Source organism: Epinephelus lanceolatus, chromosome 18 (assembly GCF_041903045.1).
Source record: "Epinephelus lanceolatus isolate andai-2023 chromosome 18, ASM4190304v1, whole genome shotgun sequence".
NCBI classification, from domain to species: Eukaryota; Metazoa; Chordata; class Actinopteri; order Perciformes; family Serranidae; genus Epinephelus; species Epinephelus lanceolatus.
The window spans coordinates 24,082,305-24,102,335 of NC_135751.1; the positions used below are offsets into that span (position 1 = coordinate 24,082,305).

General features: G+C 42.8%; 1 protein-coding gene, 1 non-coding gene and 1 pseudogene across 3 annotated transcripts; all 3 read right to left on the minus strand.

Moving 5' to 3' along the window:
- Positions 1-626: 626 nt before the first annotated feature.
- On the minus strand, positions 627-12,433 carry LOC144458311 (cytochrome P450 2K1-like; annotated as a pseudogene). Its single transcript, XR_013487966.1, has 8 exons — positions 12,166-12,433; positions 5,162-5,324; positions 4,930-5,079; positions 4,696-4,856; positions 3,390-3,569; positions 3,158-3,299; positions 2,866-3,050; positions 627-1,173 (listed from the first exon to the last, which is right to left on the minus strand). The product of XR_013487966.1 is annotated as a cytochrome P450 2K1-like (transcript).
- Positions 1,857-1,929, minus strand: trnat-agu (transfer RNA threonine (anticodon AGU)). Its single transcript has one exon. It is a non-coding gene; the product is annotated as a tRNA-Thr (tRNA).
- An 863-nt stretch (positions 12,434-13,296) lies between the features above and the next one.
- On the minus strand, positions 13,297-18,647 carry LOC117268680 (cytochrome P450 2K1-like). The gene is made up of 9 exons (XM_033645321.2): positions 18,392-18,647; positions 16,596-16,758; positions 16,364-16,513; positions 16,130-16,290; positions 15,155-15,334; positions 14,927-15,068; positions 14,514-14,698; positions 14,268-14,409; positions 13,297-14,187 (listed from the first exon to the last, which is right to left on the minus strand). The coding sequence occupies exons 1-9, from the start codon at positions 18,587-18,589 to the stop codon at positions 14,000-14,002; spliced, it is 1,509 nt and encodes a 502-aa protein (XP_033501212.2). The 5' UTR covers positions 18,590-18,647; the 3' UTR covers positions 13,297-13,999.
- Positions 18,648-20,031: the final 1,384 nt, after the last annotated feature.

Below are 20,031 nucleotides of genomic sequence, written 5' to 3' on the forward strand. Positions count from 1 at the left end.
TCTTGTCATTTACCTTCCTGATGCTGCCTGCCCCTGACCTGGCTCTTTGTGTGGTTATTTTGACCTCTACCGGTTTTTGTTTTTGTTTTAGATTTTTGGACTTTTTATTCACCTAACTGTCATCTGTCTTATAGGTTTCTGTGTTTTCACTTATTTACTTAAATGGAGTTCCTATGCCACAAACACCTGTTTGTTTTGTAAACTGAATGAAAAGTGATTGACACAATTAAGAGTAGTTAATACATCAGTTAAGTGTGTCAATAATGAAAACATACATCGGACGGTGTTTCAGTACTTTACAGTTTTTCTCATTAGCTTCAGCACAAATAAACACATACATTATTTATTTTTGCAAAGACCAACTGTGATGTTGTTTTTGCTAGTAGAGGGGTTTGTCATGCTATACACACATTACAACCTATTTATAATGGATAAAATCATGGATGGATAACTGAAGTGGGGCCCAAAGGTGGCAAAATGTCACTCAAAATAACACGTATTGACCAGGAAGAGACTCATAATGACCACAAAAAGATGCAAACAAACTGCAGATGCAAAACAACCACAGAGACACAAAATTACCCCCCCCCCCCCCCCCCCCCCCCAAAAAAAAAAAAATTTGCCACAAAGATACATGCTGTTAATTGGTGAAATATCTATTCAGCATTCTCACACAACATCCCATCCCACATCATGGTTGACTGGATGCATGCAGACAGTTCCTGCTCCTTTTGTGGAGTAAATACACAAAAACAATAATCAAGTTCCAGCTCTCGTCCTCACTGGCGACTGAAAGCACACAGCTCATGAGGTGAAGGTCTGAGGGGGAAGCCCACAACTGGTGTCAGATCAAGTTCATCCTCTGTGACTCCAGGTGGAGGAGTGAAATGAAAGCGCTGAAGGAGGGAGGTGAAGAAGAGGAACAGCTCCATTCTGGCCAGACTTTCCCCAAGACACACCCTGCAAGTTGCAGCGAGTTAAACTGGATCACGACTTTAGAATTGTGATATATCTATGCGAAGTTGTTGTACCTGCAGAAAAGGGCATGAAGGCGTCTCTCCTGATAAATTTACCCTCCTTATCCAGGAAGTGGGAAGGGTTGAAAGTGTGTGGGGTCTCCCATTCGCTCTCATCATGCAGAACAGAAGTAAGAAGAGGAAACACAGTAGTCCCCTGCAGCCAAAAGAAGAGACCAAGGTGTATTGTTAGATTAGATTAGAAAGCTTTATTAATTCCCAGTGTATTCCCAGTACAAAAAGCCATCTGAGGCATAATCAACAGCTGAGACCACATCTTAAAGTGTTTATTAAAAAATCTGACCACTGGAACAAAAGACCTTCGGCAAGCATCCGAATCTGTTAAAAAGACATTGTAATGGATGACCTTCATAATACAGAACTGTTTTTAGTTTGGCTCTTGTTGGCTTTGCTACAGTGACCTAAATGGACTGCACTTGTATAGCGCTTTTCTAGGCCTCTGATCATTCAAAGCACTTTAACACTACATGTCACAGTCACGCATTCACACACACATTAACACACTGGTGACTGAGGCTACCATGCATGATGCCTCCTGCTACTCAGTAACCATTTATATGCACTCATAAACTGATGGAACAGCCATCAGGAGCACGTTGGGGTCCAGTATCTTGCCAAAGAATGCTTCGACATGGGGACTGGAGGAGCCGGGGATTGAATCGCCACTCTACCTCCGAGCCACAGCCACCCAGAGATATCTACCATTAACACAGGTCTGGGTAACTTCTCATTTATTGCAATTGACTATTCTAACTAGTTGTAGTAGCTGGAGAACATCTCACATATACAAACTAAGCACTGCATTTGCCTCTGTGGAAAAGGCACTGCTGGGATTTGAACCCAGGATCTCCTGTTTACTAGACAGGCGCTTTACCAACTAAGCCACAGCGCCAGATGAAAATTAATAACACAAGTGACAATATCAGGTTGTTTTTTTTAATCGTGGAACAAAAGCATTGTTTTCAGAGAGGAAAATATCCAATTGAAACTCAGTGTTCAGTCAGGAGGACTTTCTTTATGCTATATCCATCCACAATCCTCTCTCTATCCCACTTCCACTACTTCCACCGATCAGCTGACTATGGGTGTTGCCTCTCCTAGTTAGCCAATCAAACTTTGCCACAATCTCCTTCAGCCATTCATGTTGCTGCCGCCTAATTTTAACTCTGTTCTCCTCTCTGCTCCTGTCAGCTGTCATTTTAGGCGGACTCGCGCCTCTTCACATCCAGATCCTCTCCTCATCTCGTCTCGTCTCGTCTCGTCTTGTCTCGTCTCCTCACCACCATTACCACCACCTGCGTCTAGACTCCATAGGGGGGTTGTTTCCCTAAATTACTACATCTTTACCACCCTCCTATACATGACATCACAATGGGGTCTTATCGCCAAAGACTTGTATGTGCACATATAAATAGTTATTTTTATCTCTCAGAACGAGTCCCTCCTGACTGAACTACAACACTAGAATTACCACTTTGCATCTGTATGCCTCCACGAACAAGTCAAGTTGCACTTCCAGTCCTTGAGTCCAAGTGAATATTTGTACCAAATTTCAAAACTCCCTCAAGACCTTCTTGAGATATCGCATTCATGAGAACGAGACAGATGCAAGGTCACAGTGACCTTTGTCCACCAAATTCTAATTATTTCATCATTGAGTCAAAGTGAACGTTTGTACCAAATTTGAAACAAATTCCTCAAGGCGTTCTTGAGATGTCACGTTCAAAAGAATGGGATAGACGGATGGAGTACTCGAAAACAAAATGCCTCCAGAAAGCACCTATTGCCATCGTTGGGGCATAAATACAAATGTGTGTGGGCGACTGACCTCTTTGATAAAGTAGCCCTGGAAGGTGACGTCTTGGCTGGTTTTGTGAGGAATGGCCAAGGGGACAATGTTAGCAAATCTTTGTGACTCATGAATGACAGCATCAGTGTACGGCAGGTTCTTCCTGTCCTCTACTCCAACCTGACGGCTTCCAGCCACCCTGTCCAGCTCCTCCTGGACCCGGTCTGGACTCACATAAAATTGAGATGAATTAAAAAAGTTAATCCCAATTTTATGCAAACACTGTAAATAGAATTTCACCAGAGATGAGCATGTGGGTATGTTTTTGCACCTTGAAAATGCAGGTACTTAGTAATGAAAAGCAAACACTACTTAAGAGTATATGCCGTAGTGTCAGTCCCAGCTGCAAACAGATTCATCACACTGTAGTGAAGGTTGTCATCATGATAGTGTGAATCCTTGATTTCAGACTCCTGTAACACAGAAAAGAGGGATTATACACAATGAGTAACTGATCAGTAATATCAGCCAAGCAGTGGATTCACTGGAGTCGGACACCTCACCTCCAGATTCATCTTACGGATGAGAAATGCATCTATAAAGCATCTGCACATCTCAGGGTTCAGAGTCTCCTTCAGCTCTGCTACTTTGCTTTTTAGTTCCTCCTTGTTGTTTTCCACATTCTTCATCAACACCCTCCAGTTTTTAAGACAAGGGCCGAGCCAAGGAAACACATTGTATATCTGTAATGGAGCACAGTAATCAAATGTTTATGTGTCAAGATAAAATACATCTTTATTATGACATATGGCAGCCGCAGATCTTAAGCTCCAGGTGGTTTCAATCAATCTGTGTTTTCATTTGGTTTTGCATTCAGTTGTTAATCAGTTAAATTTACGTAAAAAAAATATAAGTTCATAAATTCCAAATATTGATGTAATAGAAATAATTTTCCACATTTCTCAGAAACAATCATGCAAATATTAACTGTATAATTAACGTAATAAAATGAAGCTAGTTGGTAACCCTCTAAATTAGTAATTCAAACTGATTTATATGTAAAAAAAAGACTGAGACTCTAACTTTTGTTTGGTATGCATTTTTAATTTCTCCTAGCTATTTGGGATCAGCAGGACCTGATAAGTATGAAAACTGAACACTGTCAACAATAATAAAGTCCCAGTGTCTTCAAATGAGTACTTCCTAATTTAATAATAATAATAATAATAATAATAATAATAACAATAATAAATCAATTTTATATAGCGCCTTTCAAGAAACCCAAGGTTGCTTCACAATTGCAAACAACCACAAAATCACACAGACAACCACAAAATCACATGACATGAACAAACAGAAAACACAACTAGCTGGTGAAAGCCAGCAGGAAAAGGTGCCTCTTTAGCTGAGATTTAAAAGAGTCCAGAGTTGGTGCCTGGCGAATCTCCAGCGAAAGCGGGTTCCTGAGGGTGGGAGCTGCCACACTGAAGGCCCTGCTCCCAAAGGTTTGCCTTCTAGTAATTTACAGCATCTTAGCTTGTTACTGTTGCTCAAACTGGTAAAAATTTGTTGTCATATCAAAGTTTCAACCATTGAATTTGATCAGGTTTTGAACCTTGTCCACTTTTGTCTCGGGATCAGCTGCAGACTAACCTGGCAAAGATGGCTGCCATCTTGTTTTTACACAGATCAGTGTATTGTGCTCGTACTACCACTAGATGGCACAAAAACATGTCCACGAACGAGAACAACAGGAGGATATGTATTCACAACAGCAATCTCATTCATCTCTTTAGCCTGAGGTCAAACAAGTCTGTGATATGCACAGCACTGTCAAATGTCAGTGAGAGCCGCTCTGTAGTCGCCTACCTGGATGGATGCTGATCCAGTCAGACGGATAGTCTCATGGTCTCTCTTCAACATAACTTGGAAGACAGGATCTTTGTACTCAAACCTCTTTCCAAACATGATGGCTGATATAATATTTGAAGCAGCATAGTTTATTGTGTGGGAGTTGTCGAAGGCTTTACCTGGGAGAAGAAGAGTTGAGTAGCATGGGTGTACTTAAAAACCTGTGCAGTGCTTTAGAGGAGATAATGTTACCTTCATGTTGTTCAAATTCTTCAATCAGGTAGCGACATTCCTCAATGATTTTCCCTTCACTAATCCTTTTGCCCATCCCAAAATCTCTCAATGTGGTTAGAGCAAAACGCCTCATTTCTTTCCACAAGTCACCATTGGAAAATATTATGCCTGGAGAATAAAAGCAGGTAGGCTTGTTAGGACAAGGACAATAGCAAGTTATTAGCAAAACACTCTCAAAATACATTCTCACCATATCCTTTGTTGAAATCATAGAATATAGGAGTGATCGCTCGGTCTCCAAATTCCTCAGCGTGGTTGATCAGAGCCTGTTTGACTGTCCTGTATCCTGCCAGGACCACCACCTTCCTCTGTCCAAAGTAGACTGTGAACACTGGTCCATATTTTTTGGATAGCTAAAAAGAGCCAGTAAAAGTGTGTCTCACAGTCCTTTAGCCTAAATGAAATGTAATCGACTGGAATTCATTGAACATTACTGAAAATATTTGTGAAATTAAGACAAACTAGTTCATACCCATTGAGTGCACAGTTGCCCACGTACAGTTTCACATTGTGTGTGTTTGGGATACAGGTCATAGGAAATTGCAGATTAAATAGTCAACTGAACCCATTAAGAAGAGCATTGTATTCAGACAGAGTTTTTGTGAGGTGGATAGTACGATTGCTTTATTGAAAGTACAGTAGTACCATTGCCAATAGTGGGATAGCTAGTGGGCTAAAACTGTACATTAGTAGTTGAGGTAGCATGTTGAAAGGCAGATAGTTAAAGTCATTACATGTTGTATTGACTTAAAAGTGGGGCGCACTGGTAGAATGACTGACTGACTGACACATTGACAGTTTCCGTACCATACCATGACTTAGTCATAACCTCGCGTCACCAGGCTCTTCACGTAAGGCTAAGAGCCTGGTTTCTATTGACTCTGAATTTTGTCTGGATTCTGGTTCCGGTCTAGAGAGCAGATCCGGAATTCACCACATTCACAAAGGAAACGTGTTCACCAAAGTAAAACTTTAAATTCTGGCGCACCATCGATTTACAATAAAAGAAAAAGGTTAACTTAATGGCTTGGGGCTTTTCTTGTAAATTGTATTCGTTAAATTAAAAAGTTTCACCGCATGTTTATTAGCTTATTAGCTCGCTGAACTCTTGTGCTCGTAAACATAGTCCAACTAGAAACACGTGTAGCGGTATAAAATGGCTCAAGTCACCGTAAGTCCTTCATTTCCACAATCTTGTGGACTGAGCACATGTTTGATAAAACAGAGTTAAATCTCTCGGCATCCATTTTCAAGCTCTCTGTGTGTTTGTGTCCTTGCAGACGAGAAAAGGGGGAGCGCACATTTCCGGGAGGGCGTGTACTTTTCAAAAATGCAAGAGGCGTTGCTTTGTTGCCGGCCGTTTTCTCCGGTGTGTTAAACACACTTTAGAAAGGCGGAGATCTTTGACTGTCTGGTGGCGAGACTAGGGGAGCCACAGCGATTGGTTGCATTTTAACCATTTTTAAGCATTTTTCTGTTGTTATAGCACCACCCAGTTGCCAATTAGAGTTAAATTTCTCCAGTCACCTTGAGGCTGTAAGGAAAATGCTCAACTTCAGCAAATACTGAAATGACGAGACTCGGAGAACCACAGAGAAAAGGTTACAGCCAACGGGATCACTTTATTGCAGAACTTGGTACACAGGTTGTAGGTACACCAGTACACCATTAGAAACAGAAACACAGCGAAAACAGCCCTGAACAGTAACCCTTCAAATGCTTTTATAATGGGCGTCTGATCGTTCATGTACGTGTGTGTGTGTGTGTGTGTGTGTGTGTGTGTGTGTAAGTTTGTGTGAACATGCTTGGATCATATTCCCTAGGAATCTAAAGTTCTCCTGATTTCCTTTGTTTGTTCCTAAAGCTGGACTTCGTGCACAAATATTTCCTGTCTTCTTTGTCTCTCTCAGAACTGGCAAAAACAACCGTTCCTATTGCCAAAATTGGCACATCTGTTACACCGGTCAGATTACCTTAACCCAGAACGTTCTACTTCATTTGACCTCCCAAGACTTGACTTACTTACAAGCTACTCAAATTATCAAAACACCTCTTATGGGACCTTTTTGCTGCCAAATCTGATATTTGATACCTTACCTTATCTGCCTCTACAAGGCGTCCTGTTCTACATATCTACCAAGTTTAGTAAAAATCTATATGGCGGTTAGGCCTAGATAAGAAATTAGCTCTCTAGCGCCACCATTTTGTTTGATGGGGTCAATAATGGAGGGGTCCCCTCAGATTATGTGTGGTCATATGCCTACAAAGTTGCGTGGTGATCGGTGAAACCCTTGAGATGTTATACACCTTTATGTGATGAGCCACACCCTCCGCAAAATTCATTGCCTTATAGAAGCTCAGTTTTATTTTTTTATTTTTTTATTTCTTTTTTTTTCTCTTCTACCTGTCTGCATTGGTCTTCGTAGCTTAGCGCCACAAAAGGGTGTAAGCTTCTTATGAAGACTGATGCACTGTTAATCTTGCAGTCAAGTATTTTATACCTATACTGTGCGTGGTTGTGACCGTCACCCGCCCTCCCTGGAGACTAGCCTATCAGCCTTTATTGGAAAAACTTCCTAATCTGAGCCAGAAAGGGCCATGATATACCAAAGTGTGTCAAGGGGAAAGTAAGGAACAAGCAGGGGGGATTGAGGGGCAGGTGCTGAGTTATATAGCGACAGTGCATGCGGAGAAGAAGGAGGAAAAAACAAACAAACAAAAAAAACAGAGGAGAAACAGGCAGTGTAGCTGATGTATTGTGGCCTTGAGGTGGTTGTGCTCCATATAGATTATCAAAAATAAACATATACATGTCTACTATACTGTACTGAAAAACAAAAACAAAAGAGAAGTCTATACTGAACACCAAAAATGTGAGAGTCCTGGTGGAGGAGGAAAGCCCGATTGTGGAGAAGAGTTGCCAGCACAGTGTGGTAGGTTCGAGAAGCAAGTGGACCCCTTTTAAGTGATCCCATCGGTTCTTTGCGATGCGCCACAGAGCTGAAGTATCGAACATGCATGCGTGTATTTGAGCCCTCCCAATGTGTTTATGAAAACCATCACCAGGGTCCAGGGCCAGCCCTGTGGAGGAAGGCAGGCGGTATGGCACCCCAAGACCGCAGGAGCGCCCAGACCCCACGCCCAGGGAGCCACAGAGGCTGCAGGACACCACACAGGCCCAAGGACCCGGGGCGGCAATGGCCAGCACCCCCAGAGAGCCAGAGACACACCCCAGACAGGCGGGGCAGGAGGGCCCGCCCACCCACCGCCCGACGCGGACGCACCCCCCCTCTTACTATGATTCTCCAATCCCTGACGGAGGAACATTAACCCTACACCGTGAGTGTGAATGTGAGTGCCCATAAATGTGATGTGGTGCATTAAAATTGAGGGACATAGGAGACAGGTGGGGGCAAGGCTGATGGCTACAGCACACTGCTGTCCTGCAGCCTGTGCAGCCATAAAGCACCTGGAACCTGTTCACATCTATCCCCCAAGATGTAGGTGTGTGTGGTGCTTTAAAATTGGAGGACAGATAAGGATGGGCCGGGGGGCAGCATGGAGGGCTACAGGACACCACTGTCCCAAAGCCTGCCCCATCATGAAGCCCCCCAATCCATCAGTGGTCTGCACCTCGAAGAGTGAATGTATGTGGTGCGTTAAAACTGTGGAATGTGTGGTGGGTGAACTAAATGTGGTTTAGGAGGCTAGGCCAGTGTAGGCCCGGCCTGAAGGCTGGAAGGATGGATGAGAGGGGCTAGAAGGTGGTGCCAACCAGACCCCGGTGCCGCGAGGCCCCCAGAGCCCATGGACAGCGGGCCAGGCGGGCCCCAAGGAAACCCAACGGGCCCCCACCCAACCTCGCCCCCAAGCAACTGCAGCGTCAGGCCCCCGCAATGGACCTGACCTGGGCCACACCGCCCACAGCAAACCGACCCCCAGCAGAAGGACGAGGCGCGCCACCAGGGTGCACGGACAACGAGCCCCACCCAGCCCCCCCAAACCCCGACGCGCAGGAGCACAGGCCAACCCGCATCCCCGCCAGTACCCCCCCAGACAGCCCCAGACCCAAAGTCGGACCCCCAGCCCATCCGACCCGCCCCCCCACCGCCGGCCGCACACCAACGGGCAGGCCCACACTGCGCAGCACCAGAACACCCCCCGCGGGCAGCACCCAGCCCCCACACCAGGCCCCCCAGGGGAGAGAGGAACAGGGAGGGATGGGGAGAGGGGGGAGGGGGGGGGGGGCGGTCCCGCGATCCCCCACAGAGCCAGGGAGCAGGCCCAGATTCAAGGGGGAGAAGGTGCACCTAACACATGCTTAAGACCTTGAATTCTGATGAACAGCTGTGGTATATTGTGGTGAGAGAGGTGGAGGGATTAGGGGTTACATCAACAACAGTCTTTCTTGAGTTGTAATATTTATATGTACAGGTGGCATATGCTCACAGGCTGACTCTGTATAGTGGCTGGCACTATACAGACACGTTTAGTGAGTGGATAAATGGCGACCATTTTTCTGTAAAGTATGTTAATTGGTTTCTGTGGCCAGCAAATATTTTCTCCAGCGAAATATGTTCTGCAAGGAGATTCAGCCAGTGGTTGATGTTAAGGGTCTGTTTATCTTTCCAATTGACTAGGATTGTTTTCTTGGCGATGGCGAGAGCTACAAGAAGAGAATTGCAGTGGCTGTTTGGGAGGTCAATTGTCATCAGGTCACCAATTAAGCACAGGTTGGGAGATAATGGGATCCTGCAGTCCAAAATGGAGGAGAGTTTTTGAGTGACTGTTGACCAAAAGTGCTGGACGGGTGAACATAACCAGAGGGCATGAAAGTAGGTGTCTGCAGTATTCTGAGTACACTGAGTGCATGTGTCAGATTGACTAAAGCCCATTCTATTCATCTTTTGTTGGGTGATGTGTGTTCTGTGGAGTACTGTAAATTGGATAAGTTGTATATTAGTGTGTCTTGTCATCTTGAATGTATTTTTGCATATCTGAGTCCAGAAGTCAGGGTCCGGTGATACACCCAGCTCCTTTTCCCATTTTAAAATTGGTAAATGTATAGAACTGGTCTCTGACAGTAATTTATAAATCTTAGAAAGGTTCTTCTTATTTCTTGGAGAAAGCTTTGTAATATGTTTGGCAAATTCTGGTGGCTGCAAAGTGTCCTGAGGCGCTGGAATTCTCCTCTTGATTGTTTTTATCAATTGTAAATACTGTAGAAAATTTCCATTTCTTATTTCAAAAGTTTGAAATAAGTTTGTGTATGTCATAAGTATATTGTCTTGGAAAAGGTGGTGGAGATGAGTTACTCCCTTCATCTCCCATGTGCTAAAATGGAGAGGTCTTTTGTTAATTTCAAAATCCGGGTCGTGCCAAATTGGAGAGAGCAAGCAAGGTTCTATCTGAGAGTTTGTGATTTCTAGTGTTTTCCACCAGGCTGACAAGGTGGAAGCAATCACTGGGTTCTTAAAACAGTTATGATGTCTGAGTGTAGTGGTGATAAACGGGAGGTCAGAGAGTTTTATATTGTTGCAGTCCGCCTGTTCTAGTTCGAGCCAGGAGTTGTAGTCTTCGTTAGGATGTAACCATTTGGATAGGTATTGTAGCTGGTTAGCTAAATAGTAATGTATAAAGTTAGGAACGTCCAATCCCCCTTCCAATTTGTTTTTCTGAAGGGTGCTTAGGCTAATTTTTGCTGTTTTGTTCTTTGAGTAGAATTTTATAATTGCAGAATCTAATGACAGGAACCATTTTGATGTGGGTGTGAATGGAATCATGGAAAAAAAATAGTTAATTTGGGGTAGAATTTTCATTTTAACTGTGGCTATTCGTCCCAGGAGGGAGATGGGAAGATTATTCCAGCGCTTCAGGTCACCACAGATCTTATCTAGCAGCGGGCTAAAATTCAGGTGGACCAGGTCTGATAGTTTGGATGAAATATTTATGCCAAGATAGCTTATGTTGCCCACAGGGAGAGAAAATTTTTGGTCTGCAGGATTCCAAGAGTTCTCCGTTATTGGCAGTATTGTCGATTTGGACCAGTTGATGGAGTAGTCCGAAAGTTTAGCAAAATTTGTTATGAGATTAAATACTTTATGTAAAGACGATTTCGGTTCTTGTAGATAAAGTAAAATGTCGTCGGCATATAGATTAATTTTGTGCTCTGAATTGGAGGAATGGATACCTATGATCTTGCTGTGCCGACAGACTGCCATAGCCAATGGTTCGATGAATATTGCAAACAGTAGAGGTGAGAGTGGGCACCCTTGTCTTGTTCCTCTCTGCAAAGTGAAGCTTTGAGATGTGATCCCGTTGGTGGTGACTGTGGCCTTAGGGGAATTATATAAGGCTGATACCCACTGGATAAATGACTCTCCAAAGCCAAATCCACTCAGGATGGCAAATAGGAAGGACCAGTTGACCTTGTCGAAAGCTTTTTCTGCATCACGTGACAGAATAATTGCTTTTGTGTTAACGCGTTGTACTTTACTTATCAGATTAAGAGCTCTTCTGACGTTATTACTTGAGTGTCTGCCATTGATGAATCCCTTTTGATCATTATGAATTATTGATGCGATTATTTTCTCCAGCCTAGAAGCAAGTGCCTTTGAGATAATTTTGATATCACTGTTGATTAGTGATAGAGGACGGTAGCTAGAAGGAAGTGTGGGGTCTTTGTCTGGCTTTAGTAATAATTTGATTGCTGCTGTATTCATGTGAGGTCTTATACCTCCGTTCTTTTTGATCTCTGTCACTGTCCTGACGAATAGAAGCTCAGTTTTAGTAAGTTTTCCAACTTTTGCCGAGAGGAAACTTTAGATATTGGTCCCTAGATTATGTTCACCAAGTTTCATGCAGATCGGTCAGACTTCCTAGGAAGAGATCAATTTGAAGTGTTTTTCAAAAAATGAGGAGAGCCATCTCTGTGCAAAGCTTCATGTCTCTACGACATACGGGGCATGAAATATGCCCATTCAAAGTTTGCAATTTCAATCGGTTGCTATAGCGCCCCCCTTTGGCCAATTGATGTAATATTCCTTCATTCGCATCCTCCCATGACCCTCTACCACTGTGCCAAATTTCACATGGATTGACCAAGTCAGTGAGGAGAAAAACGTGGAACAGACACACAGACACACCCACAGACAGAGTTTCCGTCATTATATAGTAAGACAAGCCATTTCTTACATTAAGAAGAGAGCTGTCGAGTCTTTTGAGATCCACATGAAGCAAGTTGCCGAGCAGGGGAAGAGGTTTAGGTCCTGGAGGCTCCCTCTTATTGTCCTGGGAGCTGAAGCAGGAGTAGAAAAGATGGAGGACCAGCAGGCCCACGATGGCCACCAACAGGGAGACTGAAGTGGAGGACTGGAAGAGATCTTCAATCATAATCCCTCTGTCACCTGGACCTGACTCCTTTAAGAAAACTTTTTCACTGAGCAGCTCCCTTTAAATAAAGGGAAACATGCCTGGTTGGGGGCTCCTAGTCTCAACCTGTTTGAAACTTTTATGCTGCCATGGGCACTTCCCTGGGAGGGGCTGTAGGCTAAGAGTACCCCACCTCCTCTTATACAGGCTGCACCAATCACACCATGAATCATACTGATCTCACCTCTTCAGTAGGTGTGAATGATCAGGTCAGCCAGCCACTCACAGATCTAATCAAATTGTCAGTCAGGATTAAGCAATTGAAATGCAAGGTGTGGAATATACAGGCAGGAGCAGAGTGAGAAACAAAAACCTTTTGTCACAGAGGGACACAGTATATGTAACAGCTCACAAACTGAAACCTTGTTTTAAGGCTCAGTGTGTAGGATTTTGGGGGGTATACTGGCAAACGTAATATAATGGGCCTTAAGAGATTTTCTGTCGCGTATAATCACCTGTAAATTAGAATCGCTGTGCTTTCGTTACCTTACAATGAGTCGTCTATATCTACATGGGGAGAGGGTCCTTGTCCTCGGAGATCACCATGTTGCACCGCCATGTTTCTACAGTAGCCTAAGATGGACAAACCAAAATTGTCTCTGGATAGAGCCATTCATGTTTTCAAATTTTTTGCATTTTTACATCTGCTACCATATTTTGCAGCTCCTCTGCGACAAGAGAAGAGTGTCGGAAAAACACAGATCTGTCACGTGAAAGTGCTTATTCAGTGTTTTTACAGGTTTAAATTACTAGGTTAGTTAGTTAGTTAGTTATTTCATGACAGCCACCCTTTCAACAAAGTCAGGGACAGAAATGTTGCGTTTTATGTTGTGTGAATATTGGAAGAAGCCTGAGGCGATTCGTCGGTCAGGACACAAAACCAAGAGACAAAAGTTATTGTTTTCCTCATCAGTGTTTACTCAGGGATGTGCAGTGTACAGAATCCTCCAAATATGGGCAGGAAAAATCTACAAACTTTACACATATAAATGACATTAATAACTTCAAACAATAAACATAAGCCAAGGAGCAAACAGACTGCATAATGAGTATCTGGCTATACTAGAAGTCTATAACACAGCCTGCACAACTACTGCTGTAGATATTCTGGTAATAGAAGAGAGCTAACACTGCCCTCTAATGGGCCAGTCTTTTACTGCAACATAACTGGACTTCATCAGAGCAAATGGAGCATGACTGAATTTCTGCAACTCAACACATTTAGATCTGTACCCTAATATTCAGATTTATTGTTAACCAACATACACAGTAGTCTCTCTGTAATACAGACAACACAACAACTGTTTTGTCTTATTATTTATTTCTCTTTTCCTTTGGTCTCATGTTTTTCTCATCTTACCTTTTATGACCCCTTTGTCACATTTAAATGACATGCATTTCAAAACACTTCCAAACTGCTCCTGTTTGAAACGATATAGCCACATGTTGTTAACTGGTGAAATATCGACAACATTCTCACACAACATCCCATCCCACATCATGGGTGCTGGAGTGACCACAGGTTGCATGGAGAAAGTTTCTGCTCCTTTTGTGGAATAAATACACAGAAACGATAATCAGGTTCCAGCTCTCGTCCTCACTGGCGACTGACGGCACACAGCTCATGAGGTGAAGGGCCGAGGGTGAAGCCCACAACTGGTGTCAGATCCAGTTCATCCTCTGTGACTCCAGGTGGAGGAGTGAAACGAAAGCGCTGAAGGAGGGAGGTGAAGAAGAGGAACAGCTCCATTCTGGCCAGACTCTCTCCCAGACACACCCTGCGACCTGTGAGAGCAAAGAGTTGCAGCGAGTTAAACTGGATCATATCTTTAGGATTGTGATATATCAATGCAAAGTTGTTATACCTGCAGAAAAGGGCATGAAGGCGTCTCTCCTGATAAATTTACCCTCCTTATCCAGGAAGTGGGAAGGGTTGAAAGTGTGTGGGGTCTCCCATTCGCTCTCATCATACAGGACAGAAGTGAGAAGAGGAAACACAGTAGTCCCCTGCAGCCAAAAGAAGAGAGTAAGGTGTATTGTTTAAATTCTCAAAACCAAATGTTTTTGGAGAATGAACTATCTAACAAAAGCAAATGTGCAGTGCGACTGACCTCTTTGATAAAGTAGCCCTGGAAGGTGACGTCTCGGCTGGTTTTGTGAGGAATGGCCAACGGGACGATGTTAGCCAGTCGTTGTGACTCATAAATGACAGCATCAGTGTACGGCAGGTTCTTCCTGTCCTCCACTCCAACCTGACGGCTTCCAACCACCCTGTCCAGCTCCTCCTGGACCCGGTCTGGACTCACATAAAATTGAGATTACTCATTAAAAAGGTGTTCCCTGTCACCTCAGCATTGATTTCCTGTTATTGAGACGACCAGCTATGAGAACAACTGCTTCTCCTCGCATAACCAAATTTGATCTCAATCGATGCCAGATCATTTAGCTGAAGTCACATCAGGATAATAAGTTTATGTCAGGGTCACATACACTATAACACAAGCATGTAGGTACGTTTTTGCACCTTGAAAATGTGGGTACTTTGCCATAAACAGGAGGCACCACTGAAGTGTATATCCCATCGTATCAGTCCCAGCTGCAAACAGATTCAACACACTGTAGAGAAGGTTGTCATCATGATAGTGTGAATCCTTGATTTCAGACTCCTGTAACACAGAAAAGAGGGATTATACACAATGAGTAATTAATCAGTAATATCAAGCAGTGGATTCACTGGAGTCGGACACCTCACCTCCAGATTCATCTTACGGATGAGAAATGCATCTACAAAGCATCTGCACATCTCAGGGCTCAGAGTCTCCTTCAGCTCTGCTACTTTGCTTTTTAGTTCCTCCTTGTTGTCTTCCACATTCTTCATCAACACCCTCCAGTTTTTAAGACAAGGGCCGAGCCAAGGAAACACATTGTATATCTGTAATGGAGCACAGTAATCAAATGTTTATGTGTCAAGATAAAATACATCTTTATTATGACATATGGCAGCCGCAGATCTTAAGCTCCAGGTGATTTCAATCAATCTGTGTTTTCATTTGGTTTTGCATTCAGTTGTTAATCAGTTAAATTTACGTAAAAAAAATATAAGTTCATAAATTCCAAATATTGATGTAATAGAAATAATTTTCCACATTTCTCAGAAACAATCATGCAAATATTAACTGTAAGTATAGGTATAATTAATGTAATAAAATGGAGCTAGTTGGTAACCCTCTCAATTAATAATTCAAACTGATTTATATGTAAAAAAAAAAAAAAAAAAAAGGACAAATTTTCTACAGGCATATATCTTTCTGAGACTCTAACTTTTGTTTGGTATGCATTTTTAATTTCTCCTAGCTATTTGGGATCAGTAGGACCTGATAAGTATGAAAACTGAACACTGTCAACAATAATAAAGTCCCAATGTCCTCATAAATAAACAAGTTTCAACCATTGAATTTGATCAGGTTTTGAACCTTGTCTACTTTTGTCTCGGGATCAGCTGCAGACTAACCTGGCAAAGATGGCTGCCATCTTGTTTTTACACAGATCAGTGTATTGTGCTCGTACTACCACTAGATGGCACAAAAACATGTCCACGAAAGAGAACAACAGGAGGATATGTATTCGCAACAGCAATCTCATTCATCTCTTTAGCCTGAGGTCAAACAAGTCTGTGATATGCACAGCACTGTCAAATGTCAGTGAGAGCCGCTCTGTAGTCGCCTACCTGGATGGATGCTGATCCAGTCAGACGGATAGTCTCGTGGTCTCTCTTCAACATAACTTGGAAGACAGGATCTTTGTACTCAAACCTCTTTCCAAACATGATGGCTGATATAATATTTGAAGCAGCATAGTTTATTGTGTGGGAGTTGTCGAAGGCTTTACCTGGGAGAAGAAGAGTTGAGTAGCATAGGTGTACTTAAAAACCTGTGCAGTGCTTTAGAGGAGATAATGTTACCTTCATGTTGTTCAAATTCTTCAATCAGGTAGCGACATTCCTCAATGATTTTCCCTTCACTAATCCTTTTGCCCATCCCAAAATCTCTCAGTGTGGTTAGAGCAAAACGCCTCATTTCTTTCCACGAGTCACCATTGGAAAATATTATGCCTGGAGAATAAAAGCAGGTAGGCTTGTTAGGACAAGGACAATAGCAAGTTATTAGCAAAACACTCTCAAAATACATTCTCACCATGTCCTTTGTTGAAATCATAGAATATGGGAGTGATCGCCCGGTCTCCAAATTCCTCAGCGTGGTTGATCAGAGCCTGTTTGACTGTCCTGTATCCTGCCAGGACCACCACCTTCTTCTGTCCAAAGTAGACCGTGAACACTGGTCCATATTTTTTGGACAGCTAAAAAGAGCCAGTAAAAGTGAGTCTCACAGTCCTTTAGCCTAAATGAAATGTAATCAACTGGAATTCATCGAACATTACTGAAAATATTTGTAAAATTAAGACAGACTAGTCCATACCCAGTGAGTGCACAGTTGCCCACATACAGTTTCACATGGTTTGTGTTTGGGATACAGGTCATAGGAAATTGCAGATTAAATAGTCAACTGAACCCATTAAGAAGAGCATTGTATTCAGACAGAGTTTTTGTGAGGTGGATAGTACGATTGCTTTATTGAAAGTACAGTAGTACCATTGCCAATAGTGGGATAGCTAGTGGGCTAAAACTGTACATTAGTAGTTGAGGTAGCATGTTGAAAGGCAGATAGTTAAAGTCATGTTGTATTGACTTAAAAGTGGGGTGCACTGGTAGAATGACTGACTGACTGACAGAATGACACACTGACAGTTTCCGTGATTATGTACAGCATACCAAACCATGATTTATGACTAAACCTCACGTCACCAGGCTCTTCATGTAAGGCGAGACCCTGGTTTCTATTCACTCTGAATTTTGTCTGGATTCTGGTTCCGGTTTAAAGAGCGGGTCTGGAATCAAATTCTGGCGCACCATCAATTTACAATAAAAGAAAAAGGTTAACTTAATAGCTTGGGGCTTTTCTTGTAAATTGTATTCTTTAAATTAAAAGGTTTCACTGCATTTTTATTAGCTTGGTGCTTTTATTTTGACAGAAAGGCGTATCCATCGAATTCCGGATCCTGTCTCTCTCGCCCTGGTTCCGGTTCCTTACCAAAACGGCCACTAAATGGCCCCAGACTAACTTAGTCATACCAAAAATTAGAAAAAAAAACAAAAACATTGGTCCACAGGGGGAGCCACAGCGATCGGTCGCATTTTAGCCATTTTTAAGCATTTTTCTGTTGTTATAGCGCCACCCAGTTGCCAATTAGAGTTACATTTCTCCAGTCACCTTGAGGTGTCCTGTTCTACATATCTACCAAGTTTAGTAAAAATCGATATGGCGGTTAGCCCTAGGTAAGAAATTAGCTCTCTAGCGCCCCCATTTTGTTTGATGGGGTCAATAATGGAGGGGTCCCCTCAGATTATGTGTGGTCATATGCCCACAAAGTTGCGTGGTGATGGGTGAAACCCTTGAGATGTTATCCACCTTTATGTGATGAGCCACGCCCTCCGCAATATTCATTGCCTTATAGAAGCTCAGTTTTAGTAAGTTTTGCAACTTTTGCCAAGAGGGAACTTTAGATATTGGTCCCTAGATTATGTTCACCGAGTTTCATGCAGATCGGTCAGACTTCCTAGGAAGAGATCAATTTGAAGTGTTTTTCAAAAAATGAGGAGAGCCATCTCTGTGCAAAGCTTCATGTCTCTACGACATACGGGGCATGAAATATGCCCATTCAAAGTTTGCAATTTCAATCGGTTGCTATAGCGCCCCCCTTTGGCCAATTGATGTAATATTCCTTCATTCGCATCCTCCCATGACCCTCTACCACTGTGCCAAATTTCACATGGATTGACCAAGTCAGTGAGGAGAAAAACGTGGAACAGACACACAGACACACCCACAGACAGAGTTTCCGTCATTATATAGTAAGACAAGCCATTTCTTACATTAAGAAGAGAGCTGTCGAGTCTTTTGAGATCCACATGAAGCAAGTTGCCGAGCAGGGGAAGAGGTTTAGGTCCTGGAGGCTCCCTCTTATTGTCCTGGGAGCTGAAGCAGGAGTAGAAAAGATGGAGGACCAGCAGGCCCACGATGGCCACCAACAGGGAGACTGAAGTGGAGGACTGGAAGAGATCTTCAATCATAATCCCTCTGTGTCTGACTCCTTTTAGAAAACCTTTTCACTATGAAGAGAAACATGCCTGGTTGGGTTCTAGTCTCAACCTGTTTGAAACTTTTATGTTGCCATGGGCACTTCCCTGGGAGGGGCTGTAGGCTAAGAGTACCCCACCTCCTCTTATACAGGCTGCACCAATCACACCATGAATCACACTGATCTCACCTCTTCAGTAGGTGTGAATGATCAGGTCAGCCAGCCACTCACAGATCTAATCAAATTGTCAGTCAGGATTAAGCAATTGAAATGCAAGGTGTGGAATATACAGGCAGGAGCAGAGTGAGAAACAAAAACCTTTTGTCACAGAGGGACACAGTATATGTAACAGCTCACAAACTGAAACCTTGTTTTAAGGCTCAGTGTGTAGGATTTTGGGGGGTATACTGGCAAATGTAATATAATGGGCCTTAAGAGATTTTCTGTCGCGTATAATCACCTGTAAATTAGAATCGCTGTGCTTTCGTTACCTTACAATGAGTCGTCTATATCTACATGGGGAGAGGGTCCTTGTCCTCGGAGATCACCATGTTGCACCGCCATGTTTCTACAGTAGCCTAAGATGGACAAACCAAAATTGTCTCTGGATAGAGCCATTCATGTTTTCAAATTTTTTGCATTTTTACATCTGCTACCATATTTTGCAGCTCCTCTGCGACAAGAGAAGAGTGTCGGAAAAACACAGATCTGTCACGTGAAAGTGTTTATTCAGTGTTTTTACAGGTTTAAATTACTAGGTTAGTTAGTTAGTTAGTTAGTTAGTTAGTTATTTCTTGAGAGGAACAGACCTTTACGGATAATTCAGCTCCCAGTGAAAACCTCCTGAACCTCTGGATCTGAAGTTATCAGAGAAAAAGGAAATTTTCTCTGAGTGGTTTTCACTCTTTTGAATTCAACCTCACAGGTTTTAAGTTACAAATCTGCCGTTTATGCTGAGAGCCTTCTTTTAGATACTCACATCCTCCTCAAGAGCAGAACAATAACAGAAATTAAATCTCCACCTCGGGCATTTGTAGGTAGAAATATTACAGAAACTGGTTCAGCAGCTTGTGTGTTAATTAGCTCAACATGTTGAAATGTCACATACGCACACATGCACTGGCAAGCACCGACACACGGGCTGTGTTAATGTAAAGAAAATCGTCGTTCCTTTGTTTCTTGGCAAAATCAGCTGGGTTCCAATGGCTGTTGGTAATACAGCCTGCAGCCTGTTGAAAGGAACCATTTGCTAAATACAAGTTAGAAAGATGGAGAATGAGGGTCAACAGTCAACAGACAAAATCATACTTTAAAAGTAGCTTCAATATATTTTCACCTTTATTAAATCCATAGAAATACTTCTACTTTTTGTCTGGTTTTTAAGATCACACTGGAAAAAAGACAGTGGTTTTAATTATGTTGTATTTATGTAAT